The sequence below is a fragment of the Dermacentor variabilis genome, chromosome 3, assembly GCF_050947875.1.
Source record: "Dermacentor variabilis isolate Ectoservices chromosome 3, ASM5094787v1, whole genome shotgun sequence".
NCBI lineage: Eukaryota > Metazoa > Arthropoda > Arachnida > Ixodida > Ixodidae > Dermacentor > Dermacentor variabilis.
In genome coordinates, this window is record NC_134570.1 from 162481519 (window position 1) to 162493927 (window position 12409).

Consider the following 12409-nt stretch of genomic DNA (forward strand, 5'->3'; position numbering starts at 1 on the left):
TGATTTCGGTACGCGTGTTTACTTGAAATGTTCACAAAATGTCGAGAAGTGGTTTAGGCGCCCTTTAAGGCACCCTGAGCAATTATTCCTTCAGATATATCTAAACATACTTTAGTGATGATGCATAATAAAGTGATCTAGTCTGGCTCCTCAGTGTTTTAAAATTTTTGGTTTCGAGAGACATGTTTCCCGTGCCTCTTGAGTGTCTCTTCTAATGAGGCTTTACTGTGGACACACAATTGTGTAACTCCTCTTGCAAGTATTATTCATAAAGCCTTGTCACTGATGAGCAAAGCTTGTGGTTAAGTTTTGATGTCCGTACTTTTTAGAGCTAAGTTTATTAATTCATGCTGTTCTTATTGGTTCTTCGATGCAGGAGACAATGCCTGCTAAAGTAAGCCCTGATGACGAGAGCCCTCAAGGGGCAAACGACATCTCTCTTGCAGAAGTGAGCCCGATACCACCTGAAGTTACCATGACAGATGACACAGCAGCAATAGATACAGAAACTGCCATGTCTCCTGCAGCTGCAACAGTGTACGAGGCAAGCAGCAGCGCGTCGGCATCAGCAGCAGTGTCAGAAGGAAACGCCCCAGGCCTCGTAGGGCAGCATGTGTGCTATCACTGACTTTTTTGTAGTGCATACAACTCATTTGTCAACATACAAAAGCTTTTCACCGCGAATGTGAGCCAGTGTTCTTGTGCAGCAAGTGCAAGACTAAGTTAGGTGTTATAACACAGTACAAGCGTCATTTTAAAATATGCTAACATATTACAGTTGTTGCCTCCAAAGCCAGCTCACACAGCGACAACAATGTGGAACACATGGTGGGACACACCTCTCCCCCATTAGAATATGGTAGAGACTGTAAGTGTTGTTGCTAGATTAACTGGTCTTTGTAGGCAACTAGAAAGACAACACAGGTGTCATAAGATTGTTGTTGATGTTGTTGATGATGTTGTTGTTGAAGAGGTAAAAAAGAAGTTTGATGCAGCTGAAGTGCCAACTGATACTGAGCAAACCAAGAGCAACCATCTGAGAAAGCAACACTCGAAATTTGGGTATCTATGTGCTGCCATCTCTGGTAAGGATGGCATAGGACAGAAGTGTGATGAAAATCACACAGACACTGCTGTTGCATCACTGGCCACAGTAAGCAGTGACTTGTAGGGCAAGTGAGTCAACTGAAACAAATATTATGACATAGTGTCATACTCCCATGTGACAACTTTCCATGTTATTTTGCATGATGCAGCTCAACCTCCAGAAACGAGACCGCAACTTGTCTGTAAAAAAACTTTCAAAAGAATTATTCATAACACTATTAACACAGCAGTAGCTTTTTTGTGTGGGTTCGAGGTTCCCGGATGTTCATTATTGCAAAAAGTGGAAAAATAGAACACGTCTCGTACTTACACCTTTTTAACAAGTACGAGGGGGACAGAACTTTTCTAGTCATGCATCTTCATCCTACCATCAAGTTTTTAAATGCTATTTATAATTATTATTACCAGTTATATCTGAGTGCATTGTATGTATGTAGCAGGTGTAAAATCAGGTCAGTTGGATCAGATGCCTTATCTGGAAGAGAGCCCTATATTCAAGAAATTTGAATTAAAATAGGTACGTTAGATGCAGTCTTTCAGCACTTTATTGCGTGTGCTTTAAGTATTGCTCAATACTTTTGTGGATGGCAGTTTCAACCAGCACAGCACTGCGCTTTGCCACAGTCACATGTGTCTTCAAAGCGGTGTTTATCATTTGGGTTGATGTGTTTTTGTATGCATAGAGGAAGTTTAAAATTTATTTTTTTTTCGCATTCTTGTGCTTGCACTAAGCTTGTATAAGGCAGTTACAAAATGTGCGTCACTATAACGAACTGTTCTGTTGTGCTTACACTTGCAAATAATAGTGTTCAGATGGCCGCACTTCTATGTAGGTGCACCGCTAGCTTTGTGTATTTTGTCATGTTTGTATAAAGCTTACATATGCTAGTTATAAAATGTATGTCACTAAGCATTGTAATATTCTTTAAAGAACTGCTTAGTTGGTTTTACACTTGTGAATTAGTACTGAGGCGGCGGTATCTCCATGTAGGCCCACTGCTAGCTTTCTGTGTGCTCACGTGTTTTTATTAAGCTTTTACCAGGGAGTTACAGCATGTACGTCACTAAGCGCTGTGATATTTTTTAAAGAACTGCTTTGTTGGTTTTACACCTGTGAGTAATAGTACGCGGGTGGCACTAGTCATGTGTAGGTACGCAGGGACCATTTGTATACATTATGCTCATGTAAAGCAGTTACAAAGTGTATGTCACTAATCACTGTGAGATTTGATGAATAATTGCTGTGATGGTTTTACACATGTGAATAATAATGTTCAGGACACAGTACTTGGGATGTCTAGTTGAATTTATACAGTGCCAAGACATGGGCTGTATAGGTACGAAAAGAAATGTTTGTCATTATATTGTTGTGATTATTACTGTTTGGATTTTATTAAACTGTAATAAAATTATATCTTGTATCTATTGAGGTATGGCAATTTGTCATGCAACCAAACTGAGGACCTAAACATGTGCATACAAATAAACAGCTAATTTAAGAGTATACTGCTCATATTCTGTTAAACCAGTTTAACAAATCTCGTACTACAATGCTGGAAAAATGACAGAGCTGACTGGGATGTGCAGAAAGAGTTCTGCACTAGCTGAAGGACTGCCCAACGCTGGAGTCGGTAATGTTGCGTTTATTGGAGTAGAACAGAAAGTGCACTTCTATTAAAAATGCGACAGTCAGTGCAGAAACGTAAGGCAGGCGAGCAAATGTGGCACATTTTTTTCAGGGCCCTCCATGCCTACTACTGCATTTCCAGTTTTCCTGTACTCTGCGTATAAGTCCCTGTTCAGCCAGTTTTTACTCCATGACAGTTGTTCTACAGGGTTCGTAGCAATATTGAAGCAATAAATTCAAGGGTTTTCAAGGACTTTCGAGGCCCCGACATAGTAATTTCAAGGACCTCATGCGATGTGTTTAGTAGCTTGGAGAGGCAATAACTTGTTCAACAACGACATCGTTAATGCAAACAAAAGAAAAGAAAACAAATCAAATCGTATTTCGCTGATTTCAAACATTTGAAAGAATGTTCATTTGCCTTTCACCGCTCTTCACTAAACGCGCACAGTGTCTTAATGCACACGCGAGGAGGCGTTCCAAGAAAGCGCTCGAAGTTTCTCTGCAATAGCATAATTAACTGCTTGGACCTGCAACATTTGCACTTTTTTAACACTTTGATTTGACAGTGTATGTGATGTCATTTTTGCCTCAGCTTTTCACCATCAAATAAGCAATACTCATTTCTTGTTCCTTTTTATTGTGTCTGTAGCTCTCGATTTTCTCCTCACGACTTCTCTTCGAATGCCTGAACTATTGAGCTTCCTGCTTCTGTTTCAAGTACACTTGTTACCGGTTCCATGTGCCTAAAACTGGTATCCGTGGCTCCTTTGTAATTTCAACTTTAAGGATGCCTCTTTCCTTTTATCACCTCCACAGACAATTCTCTGCGACATGCGAGAGAGCCATAGAAGGAAAAAAGCGCTTTCCAATGTCTGCTAAGTCTAGCCAAGTGTACAAACTTAAGGACTTTCCAGTACTTCTACAAATTCAAGGGTTTTCAATGCCTTGAAAATGGCATTTTAGAAATAAAAGGTTTTCAAGTATCGCTACGAACCCTGGATTCTAGCACCAAAATAATTTCAGAAGCTTATTTTGGCAAGGAATTCAGAAATTGATGCTTTTTAACTAACGCTGCACTATCTCTGTACATTGATGCCACGACATCGCAAACATTTTGGAGTAAAAAAAAAACGCTGAAAGCCTTTAATACCACTCTTTTTTATATGGAGCTTCCTATTGCTTAGTGAAGTTTACAAACGTGCCTGGTTTTAATGGGCGTTTCTTCGACGTTTTCTGTGGGAAGCAGATGACTAAACCCCGTATTCAGAAATGCATCTTAATTTGAAACTCATGCTTGACTTGATATAAATGCGCCTGGAGCGAACTCCCCCCAAGACGCTCATTGCGCTTCTTTTGGTGCGTTCACAACCTGCGTCATTTAGATCAAGCATGGGCTTCAAGTTAAGATGCATTTCTGAATACGGGGGTAAGCGTGCACAATTCGACCGCGGGGCGACGCACTGTTCCACTGACACTGAGAGGAAACAGGGAAAACAAAGTTGACCCCCCATGCTGCGAAACTTTCGTGCACCTGTGGTGTGCATGTATCGTGGAAGAAGAAACAGCGCAAACACAAGGACGACGAAAAAGCACCAACCACACCAGCGCTACGTGGTGTGGTCCATATTTTTCCGTCGTCCTTGTGTGGCGCTGTTTCTCCTAAATTGCTCAACCGACTAACCGGCAAGTCCATCCTGCGCGTATATATTGAACACGCACATGAGCGTAGATGGTCTTCGACGCTTTTAGAACGAGCACTGCCACAGGATACGAGCTGTGCACGCCTAACAAGTGTAGACATTAGTAATTTAAACATGCGTGCCGATGCATGTGACGCGGCTATCAGCAGACGCAGTCTCCAAATGCTGCAATGCGTTCGCTCCAAAACGATAACGATCCACTGCTAATGCGCGACAACCGCTTACAACGGAGTGAACCAAACTCTAAACTAATGCACTTGAAAAGAACACCTACATGGCAGTGTGAGGCACGTCGAAGTGCCTGGTATTGGCGTCGCAGTTGACCATATAAGAATGGAATTGGCGGAAAAAATAAACAGAAATGCTCACCAGTAAACGCGCGAATTAAATTCACATAGGTGAATGGTTGGCGCGATACTTTCTATTCGCGTATTTTCGGAGAACATATAATGCATGGACTGGAGAAGCACTCGATCATGAGCTGAACGCCACATTTCTTATTTTCCTGCGGTGACCACAAGCCGTGAAGAATAGTTCTCACTTTGTCGTCTACGTTGTCTTCCTTCGTCAGTCGTAGCAAAGAATGGAACTTATGCAAACGCAAACATATTCCAATACTCAATAGCACAGTGCTGCAGAGAAACGCCAGCCACCGCCGCCGATTCCTCAAACACGTTTCGTAGATATATAACCCCTAAAAGAACCCCAAGTGGGCGCGGTGGCGATGTGGTGTAATGATTACGAAGTGTGCTTTTAATTCTATAAGTGTACGCGGGTTCGAATCCACGGGATGTGTGTAGAGTACTATGAACTTTTCGTAACTACGTGATTGCTTTGTTGACTGTACAGTGAATGTGCCTCGTGATTGCCAAATTAGCGAAGGTAATAGCGGATATCACTTTTTTTCTTTCGCGCTGGCGTGCGGGAGGTATACGCACAGGCCGCCGTGACAGCAGTCACGCCTCATGGTCCACAAATAGCCAGGAAAAATTTGACTTAAAATCCTGCATACCTTTGGTCACGCCTGTTCTTAAGGTCGCTTAGAATTGGGCCGCCTGAAACATGAGCCGCCTGAAACATGGGCCGCTGTCTCCGGGGGGCCGCCTGTGGAGCCGCCTAGCCAGGACTTCGCTAAGAGTGTACGGCATGTCCCCAGTAAAATGAAGTTATTGAAGCGATGACGATGGTAAAAGGCTGCGTGACAATGACTGTGTGACGGCAATGGCTAATAACGACGACATTACGAAACTGGGATGTCAAAGTTAGAATTACCATGGTGAAGCGATCACGACTTTATAACAACGGCGCACTGGCGACGATGACATCAGAAAAATGTGGACACAATAAGATGACGACGGGCCTATGCTGATGACGGCGCGACAACAAACTGTATGAAACCTGCATGACGACGAGGACGCCACGATGATGACGTGACGACGATCTGATAACGGACACGGGATAGCGACTGCCTCACGAGGGATGCCTGAGTGACTGTATGAAGATGACTACGTGGCAATGGCGGCGTAATCGCGATTGATTCACGACAGTATGATTACAATAGAATGACAAAGAAAGATCGACTTCAGTGGAACGATGGAGGCATTATGACGAGGACAGAGTGATGACAATGGGAGGACTTTACTGAAGCGTTTACGATGGCAAAGCGACCGCGTGACGACGACGGTAGGACAATGGCATGACGACGACTACGTGATGACGATGACGTGACGACATTATGACGCCTGCATGATGGGAGTTAGATGACTAAACTGCAATGACGACAATGCAACGACCTTTAGGGCATCACGGCGGCACTGTGACAGCGAATATTCGCCGACTGTATGACGACGATGGCGTGAAAACGACGACATGACAGGGGCCGGCTGACAAAGCAGGACTGACCGCAATGTAACGCCCTCGACGGCATCACAACCGCGAGCACATACTTAGACATAGAAGTTGTGACGACGGCGGCATCACGAGAGTCAGATCACGAATGTGGAATGACGACGATAGACCAATCACGACGGAGATAGATAGATATATAGATAGGCTGAAAACGACTGAAGTAGGCAACGAAAGCTAATCGCAATAATAAATATAATAAGGTGCGCCAAACGTTGTGCTTTTCCATTGGTTTTACTCCCTTTCCACCTTATTTACCGTCAACACCATCAGTAAATGGCATGAAGGTATCAAATTATCCTCAGCTTTGAAATTCGGTCTTCACTCGGGCATGAAATCCACTTCAATGTTAAACGTGATAACTCGGCGTAGAAGGTGTGACGACGACGGTATGGGAAGGGTAAGGCCACGAAGCTTGAATTAAGACGACTGACCCACCACGATGGCATTAACCCCCAGCATTTATCTAGTGGTTCAAGCAAGTAGGCAACATAGGGCACTGCGTCGACGAAAGAGGCTAGATAGATAGATAGATAGATAGATAGATAGATAGATAGATAGATAGATAGATAGATAGATAGATAGATAGATAGATAGATAGATAGATAGATAGATAGATAGATAGATAGATAGATAGATAGATAGATAGATAGATAGATAGATAGATAGATAGATAGATAGATAGATAGATAGATAGATAGATAGATGGGCTAACACGACCAAAGTAGGCAAAGAAAGCCAATCCCATTAATAATTATAACGTGACGTAAATGGTGCGCTTTTCACGTGGTTTCACTCAATTTCCACCTTGCTGACCATCAGCGCGGTCAGTAACAGGCATGAATGTAAGAAATAATCCTCAGCTTTGAAATTTATTCATCACTCGGGCGCGAATTCTACATCAATGTGCAGCGTGCTAACAATCGAACGTTTAATACATTGGACAAGTTGGCACGACAACGGAACGCTACGCTTTCTGTGCAGTTTGTTTTCATACGTCTTGAGAACCGCTAACGAGCGCTGCGAGAACCGCAGTCGAGCTGCCAGACAATTCGCCTGAAACAAGGTTTTATTCACTGAACTCTGTGTGTGGCAGTTGCTGGAGAAATGACACGAATTATTTGGCTCGGGAAGCAGTTCAAACCTGTCGAATATTAGGTTGTTTCAAGCCTCCCGTAAGTGTGCACCAGGTGCCCTTCAGACAACTGCAGAATATTCAATGGTGCAGCGCAGACGGGCATAGAAAACACACGCTAGGCATCCGCGAATTACAAAGAAAATCTTGATGAAATAAAAAAAATTCCTCTTAAGCACAGCCAAGATATACATTGGACATTGTCTTCGAAAACACGTTCATGAATACGGCTTCGCAAACAAAAATTAAACAAAGTGTAAACAGCCCGCAAACACGGCAGATGTCGTCAACGTTTTACGACGTCTGAGACACCCAGATGGGCACATTGTTGCTAACTAAAGGTAAAATTTTCAAATACAAAAGAAGTCAGAGAGCGGAAGAACGGGCAATAAGAAGAAAGCAAAAACAAAAAAGCGCTAAAAACGTACAAAAGAGGCGTCTTGTATTGCGCGCCCGCCATGAAACGTCCAAACAAAACGCGTCAGTATTTTAGAGTGCGTGGTACGCCAGAACAAGGCACGTAGACGAAGTGCCAGTCGCACTGCTGACGCCCTCACGCAAAGAGCGCCATCGCTTTGAAGAAGACGGCAAGCACATTTCAAGGAATTGCAAGGTCCAGGTGTCAGCTATATTGTCTGGCGTGGTAAACATCGCGCGTGATTTGGGTCCTTTCCAGCCCCCACTTATCGGGTGAAGAATGTGCACTTCTTCTTGGGATTCATTTTTGATCCGTACGGGCATTGAAAAGCCCGCGCAAATGCCTCCGAATTGCTCACAGCCTTGTTGCAGTCCACCGTGTGCGGACCCACGGCTCCGGGAAGGCTGCACGTCATGTAGCACAAAGTCATGAAAAACACCTGATCGCCCGAGAGATTCCGGGAAATACCCTGCGGACTGTCGTCGTCGCTTTCGCTGATGGAACGCCTGTACGCTGCGTAGGCCACTTCGAGCGCGGGAATCTCGGGAAAGACGCTGGTCCTGGAGCCGGGTCGGATCGGATAGGTGGGGGAGTCGACGACGGGAGCCTCCTCTGCAGTCGCCAGGCAGCCGTCCCGGTCTTCGAAGGCTTGAGAAGCGGCGCTGTAATGAAGAGTACTGTGATCTTTCATAGTTATAACAAAAAGGAGGTGCGGCGTTAATAGCGCACTAAGTAAGACAGGACATTTTAGATTGCCATTGTGATTATTAAGTAAGCGCGTTCGCATCCGTTTAGCGGAAAAAATTCTGGTAGAAAACATCCACTTTTGAATATTGTGGACGCAGCGATGCGCTTTCATATAACTTCTACAATGTGAAGTTCGTATAGTGTTTGGGTGGCTTCACTCTGTAAACATTTTCCAGCTATTTCAAAATGCAGTCGGGCGTACATGAGAGCATATCGCGATATCAAAATTCTTCAGTCATATATAAGTTCAGAAACTAGCTAGTTCGATTATCAATATACGGGAACATCCGTCTATTATTACAGGCAAAAGGAGCTCCTGACTGATTCTAGAAATTTCTTCGCACAATTACCTACAAAGACTAGCTTAGTTCAAACAACCGTGTCATGGCCAACGATAGCGCATCACCATGAGCTGTGACTTGGCGAAGTAGCAAAAATAATGGGTTGATTATGTCTATGAAATTAGGAAAGTAGTCCATCTGTGTTGTTCTGGAATAACCTGCCATGTAGAAGTGAAAATCATCACATTCGCAAAACTAGGCTGAAGAAGCTTACTGGGACAAAAAGGAGTCGCCGAAAGTGCCGTTTGGATGCCACCGCAGTCCCTGTTTGTCCATGGATGCGACGAGGTTCACCGCCATGGAGAATCCGAGTCCTCCGTAGAACATAGCTTTGGTCCCGTCAGAGTAGAACAGGGGCGGAGTAATGGCACCCACAGCTACCTTCACTGCGCCACTTGCGGCATCGTACAAGAGGTACGGCAGTTCGTAGTTGACCGCGTAGCTCAAGACGTCGATATTGGCACTCGCATGGTACGTATCAGCGGCAGACCGACTCGATTGGATCCAATATTCTGCAAACGATAATTCGGCGCTCGGAAAAGCCGCGTACATGCGGTCGAGTGACTCGTTCTCCAGGAAATGCTCTGGGGGCCACAGCTGCAGGCGTGTCGAAGCCAGCTTCACGGATGCAAGTTGTCGGTTCTCGGCATCCAGCCAGTCTGTGGCGTTGACCAAAGCGCTGGCGGTTGCAACCAGGTGGTCGAAGTTCGCAGAGATGACGGCGCGTTCCTGTCTTGAGAAACGCGACACAGAGGTGAGAGCAACTACCAGGAGTTGGTAGGCGGTCTCGACAAAACGTTCGCAGAAGTATGGCCGGTAACGTATGACGCCTTGGTCGTACCGGTACTTCAGCAGCTGCAAATCCACTGCCGGTGCCAGGAGCTGCGCGCAAGACCACGCAATCAGGGACAGCAGCTGTGTGTCCGTGTACGAGGCCATCACGGCCGCCATGGTCTGGAAGAAGTTTTTGTCCGTTATGAGAAGCTGTTCGCTGGATTCCATGTCAGGCTGAAGCTCTAATTGCTTTATTGCCCTTAGCCACTGCTTCGAGTCCAGAGGTGGAGTGTAGGATCTAATCTTGGCGATTGGCACCAGTAGTTGTTGGACTCCAATTGGACGCATGGCGAATAGGAGCCTTCTAAAGACGTCCTCTTGCAGCACCATGGCTCTCTCTATGAGTGTCTGGTTTATCGTCGCGTCCTTGTCAGAGCTTCCCTTGAGGATGTAGAAGAACGCAGCCCAGTACTTGGCGTATCCGCCGGTATTTTTTATCGTGAGATGGTGCTGGTACATCAGCGGTACGAGTGGGCCTGGATCTAAAGTCAAACGCCAATTCGGTGCGGGTCCCAAGCGCAGTAGTCTTACTTGAAAGAAGAGTGATACCTGCCACTTCAACGCGAGCGTTATCAGTACATCGAGGGCGCTGGTGTCACTTGTCTCTGGCTCATCCGGCCACGACAGTCTACATTCCTTTAGGAACTTCCAGAAGATATCCACGTTCGACCCGTACTGTTTACTGTCGCCCATGGATGTGGTGTACATGACTAGCGGCTTGTGGCCAACCCGAATTAGCTTCGCGCCCTCTCTAAGAATTTTTTCGAACAGTGGGAACCAAGATTTCCGTACGTCATCCATGGCTGAGTTAGAGTGCTCAAGGTACCCCTTTGGTGGGGACCAAGCGGAACAGACGTAAGCCCCGAAGTTTTGGCAGGGATTGAGGCTGCTGTTTAGTTTATAGGAAAGGCGCCAGGCGTGATCGAGGCAATCATTGGACATGCAGTACGGCTTTGTCGGAGCAGTTTCTTCCTCTCGTCTCAACAGAATGACGACGCCGGCTGTCATGGTTGTCACTATGAAAATTAAGATGGCCATGAGGAGGATTTGCCGCTTGGTGATAGGTATCCCTGCTACTCTGACCGCTATCCGTGAACTGCGCTGCCCCTGTAAAATGAAGCACAAAAGAAATATCTCACTCAATCCTAATACCAAAATCACGTGCTGAGAAAAAGTGAGGGCGCGTGTATGTTACCAGAAAGAAGGCACATGCGCTTTTCAAATTATTTCAAATTTCCGACACCTGCCGTTTGGGCATGAACCAAATCCTAGAAACATTGATAATGACGCAGGCCAGTGGTTGTTCTCACTTTTCACTATGTAGATTTGCGTGCTTTTGCTGAGGAAGCAAAGCATGTGTTATATTGTGAAATACGCTGGCGAGGTTACCCAGGAAAACCGGGCTTATGCGTTGACACTACTTGCAATTTTTAGCTCGCTGTTCGGCTCCCCTGTGACAGAATTGTGTGCCGCTATGGTGAAGAGGCTTGTCGTGCAAGGATCTATAGGCCAGAATTTCAGTGCTTGCATGCGGCAGCGGTATCTTGCCAGCGATTTCTGGAACGAGCCAGCGAACGTAGCCATAGCGCTCAACCTCTGCTTGTCGTATGCTTACAACCAGTGTTTGCGTGACTCAGCTGTCGCGTCAACAAACCAGGAGTAGCTGTGCTACTCGGCGTGACATAATGGAGACTGTGGTCAAGATTGAGGTGCAGTAGCACCAACGCTGTGGTTTCAGCCGTTATGGTTTGGCACGACGTGCTTGATTATGCACTCCCAACTTCGAGCACTTCCAGGTAGTGCGGCGCACGCGCTGTGGTGCTTTTCACACAAGCATCCTCGATCGGGGGTATTTGTGAGGCACCGGATTGAGAAAAAGAACGACATTTCGTTACTGCGAGCCCCGCTGCCCTCCAACTGGAAAGAGAAGTCGGTATACTAGCCCTCGCAATTATAACACCGGCCGCTGAAGTTACACAGTATGGAGCGAAGTACTAATAAAATGAGGTTGTCTCGCGAATTCCATACTCGAAAACATTTTCTGTGCTCCTTCCGTACATACGTGCCTCAAAGAAAAAACGTCGACGGATACCGTGCACTGTGTTAATCGATATAAGCAAAGCTTTGTATGCGGTTTTGTTTATTTTTTATTTATTTGTTTATGTATTTCATTACCCTCAGGACCCGAGGGCATTACGGGGCATTGCTCTGATTGACGATAATTAGCGGATATGTTGCCGGCCAGTGCGTAAGTTCTTCAGCTTTTAGACCAATACCAGAATGGTGAGTTAATGTTGCACGTTACCGTGTGTGGTCCGCTGCTGTTTGTCTGCGTATTCCACAGAATACACAGGGAGGCGTGTGTGCTTGATACGTTGTTGCGCGTCATTGTATATAATGCATGAGAGGACTGGTCATTAGCATTGCTTCACATGGCACATCGCATCGTGGCAGAAGTGTTAAACGGTATTGTATAGCTGCACGTAATTCAATAATTATAATTGCATGTATGCATTGTATGCATAGATTCGGTGTCTGTACCACGTTGTGCTGCGTAGCGAAGACGCTCCTTAAACGCGCGACCATTCTTTC

General features: G+C 45.5%; 1 protein-coding gene across 1 annotated transcript; it reads right to left on the bottom strand.

The window, feature by feature from the left end:
* Positions 1-7459: 7459 nt before the first annotated feature.
* On the bottom strand, positions 7460-10276 carry LOC142574875 (neprilysin-4-like). Its single transcript, XM_075683874.1, has 2 exons — positions 9198-10276; positions 7460-8557 (listed from the first exon to the last, which is right to left on the bottom strand). Exons 1-2 carry the CDS (start codon positions 10274-10276, stop codon positions 8161-8163), a joined length of 1476 nt encoding a protein of 491 aa, XP_075539989.1. The 3' UTR covers positions 7460-8160.
* Positions 10277-12409: the final 2133 nt, after the last annotated feature.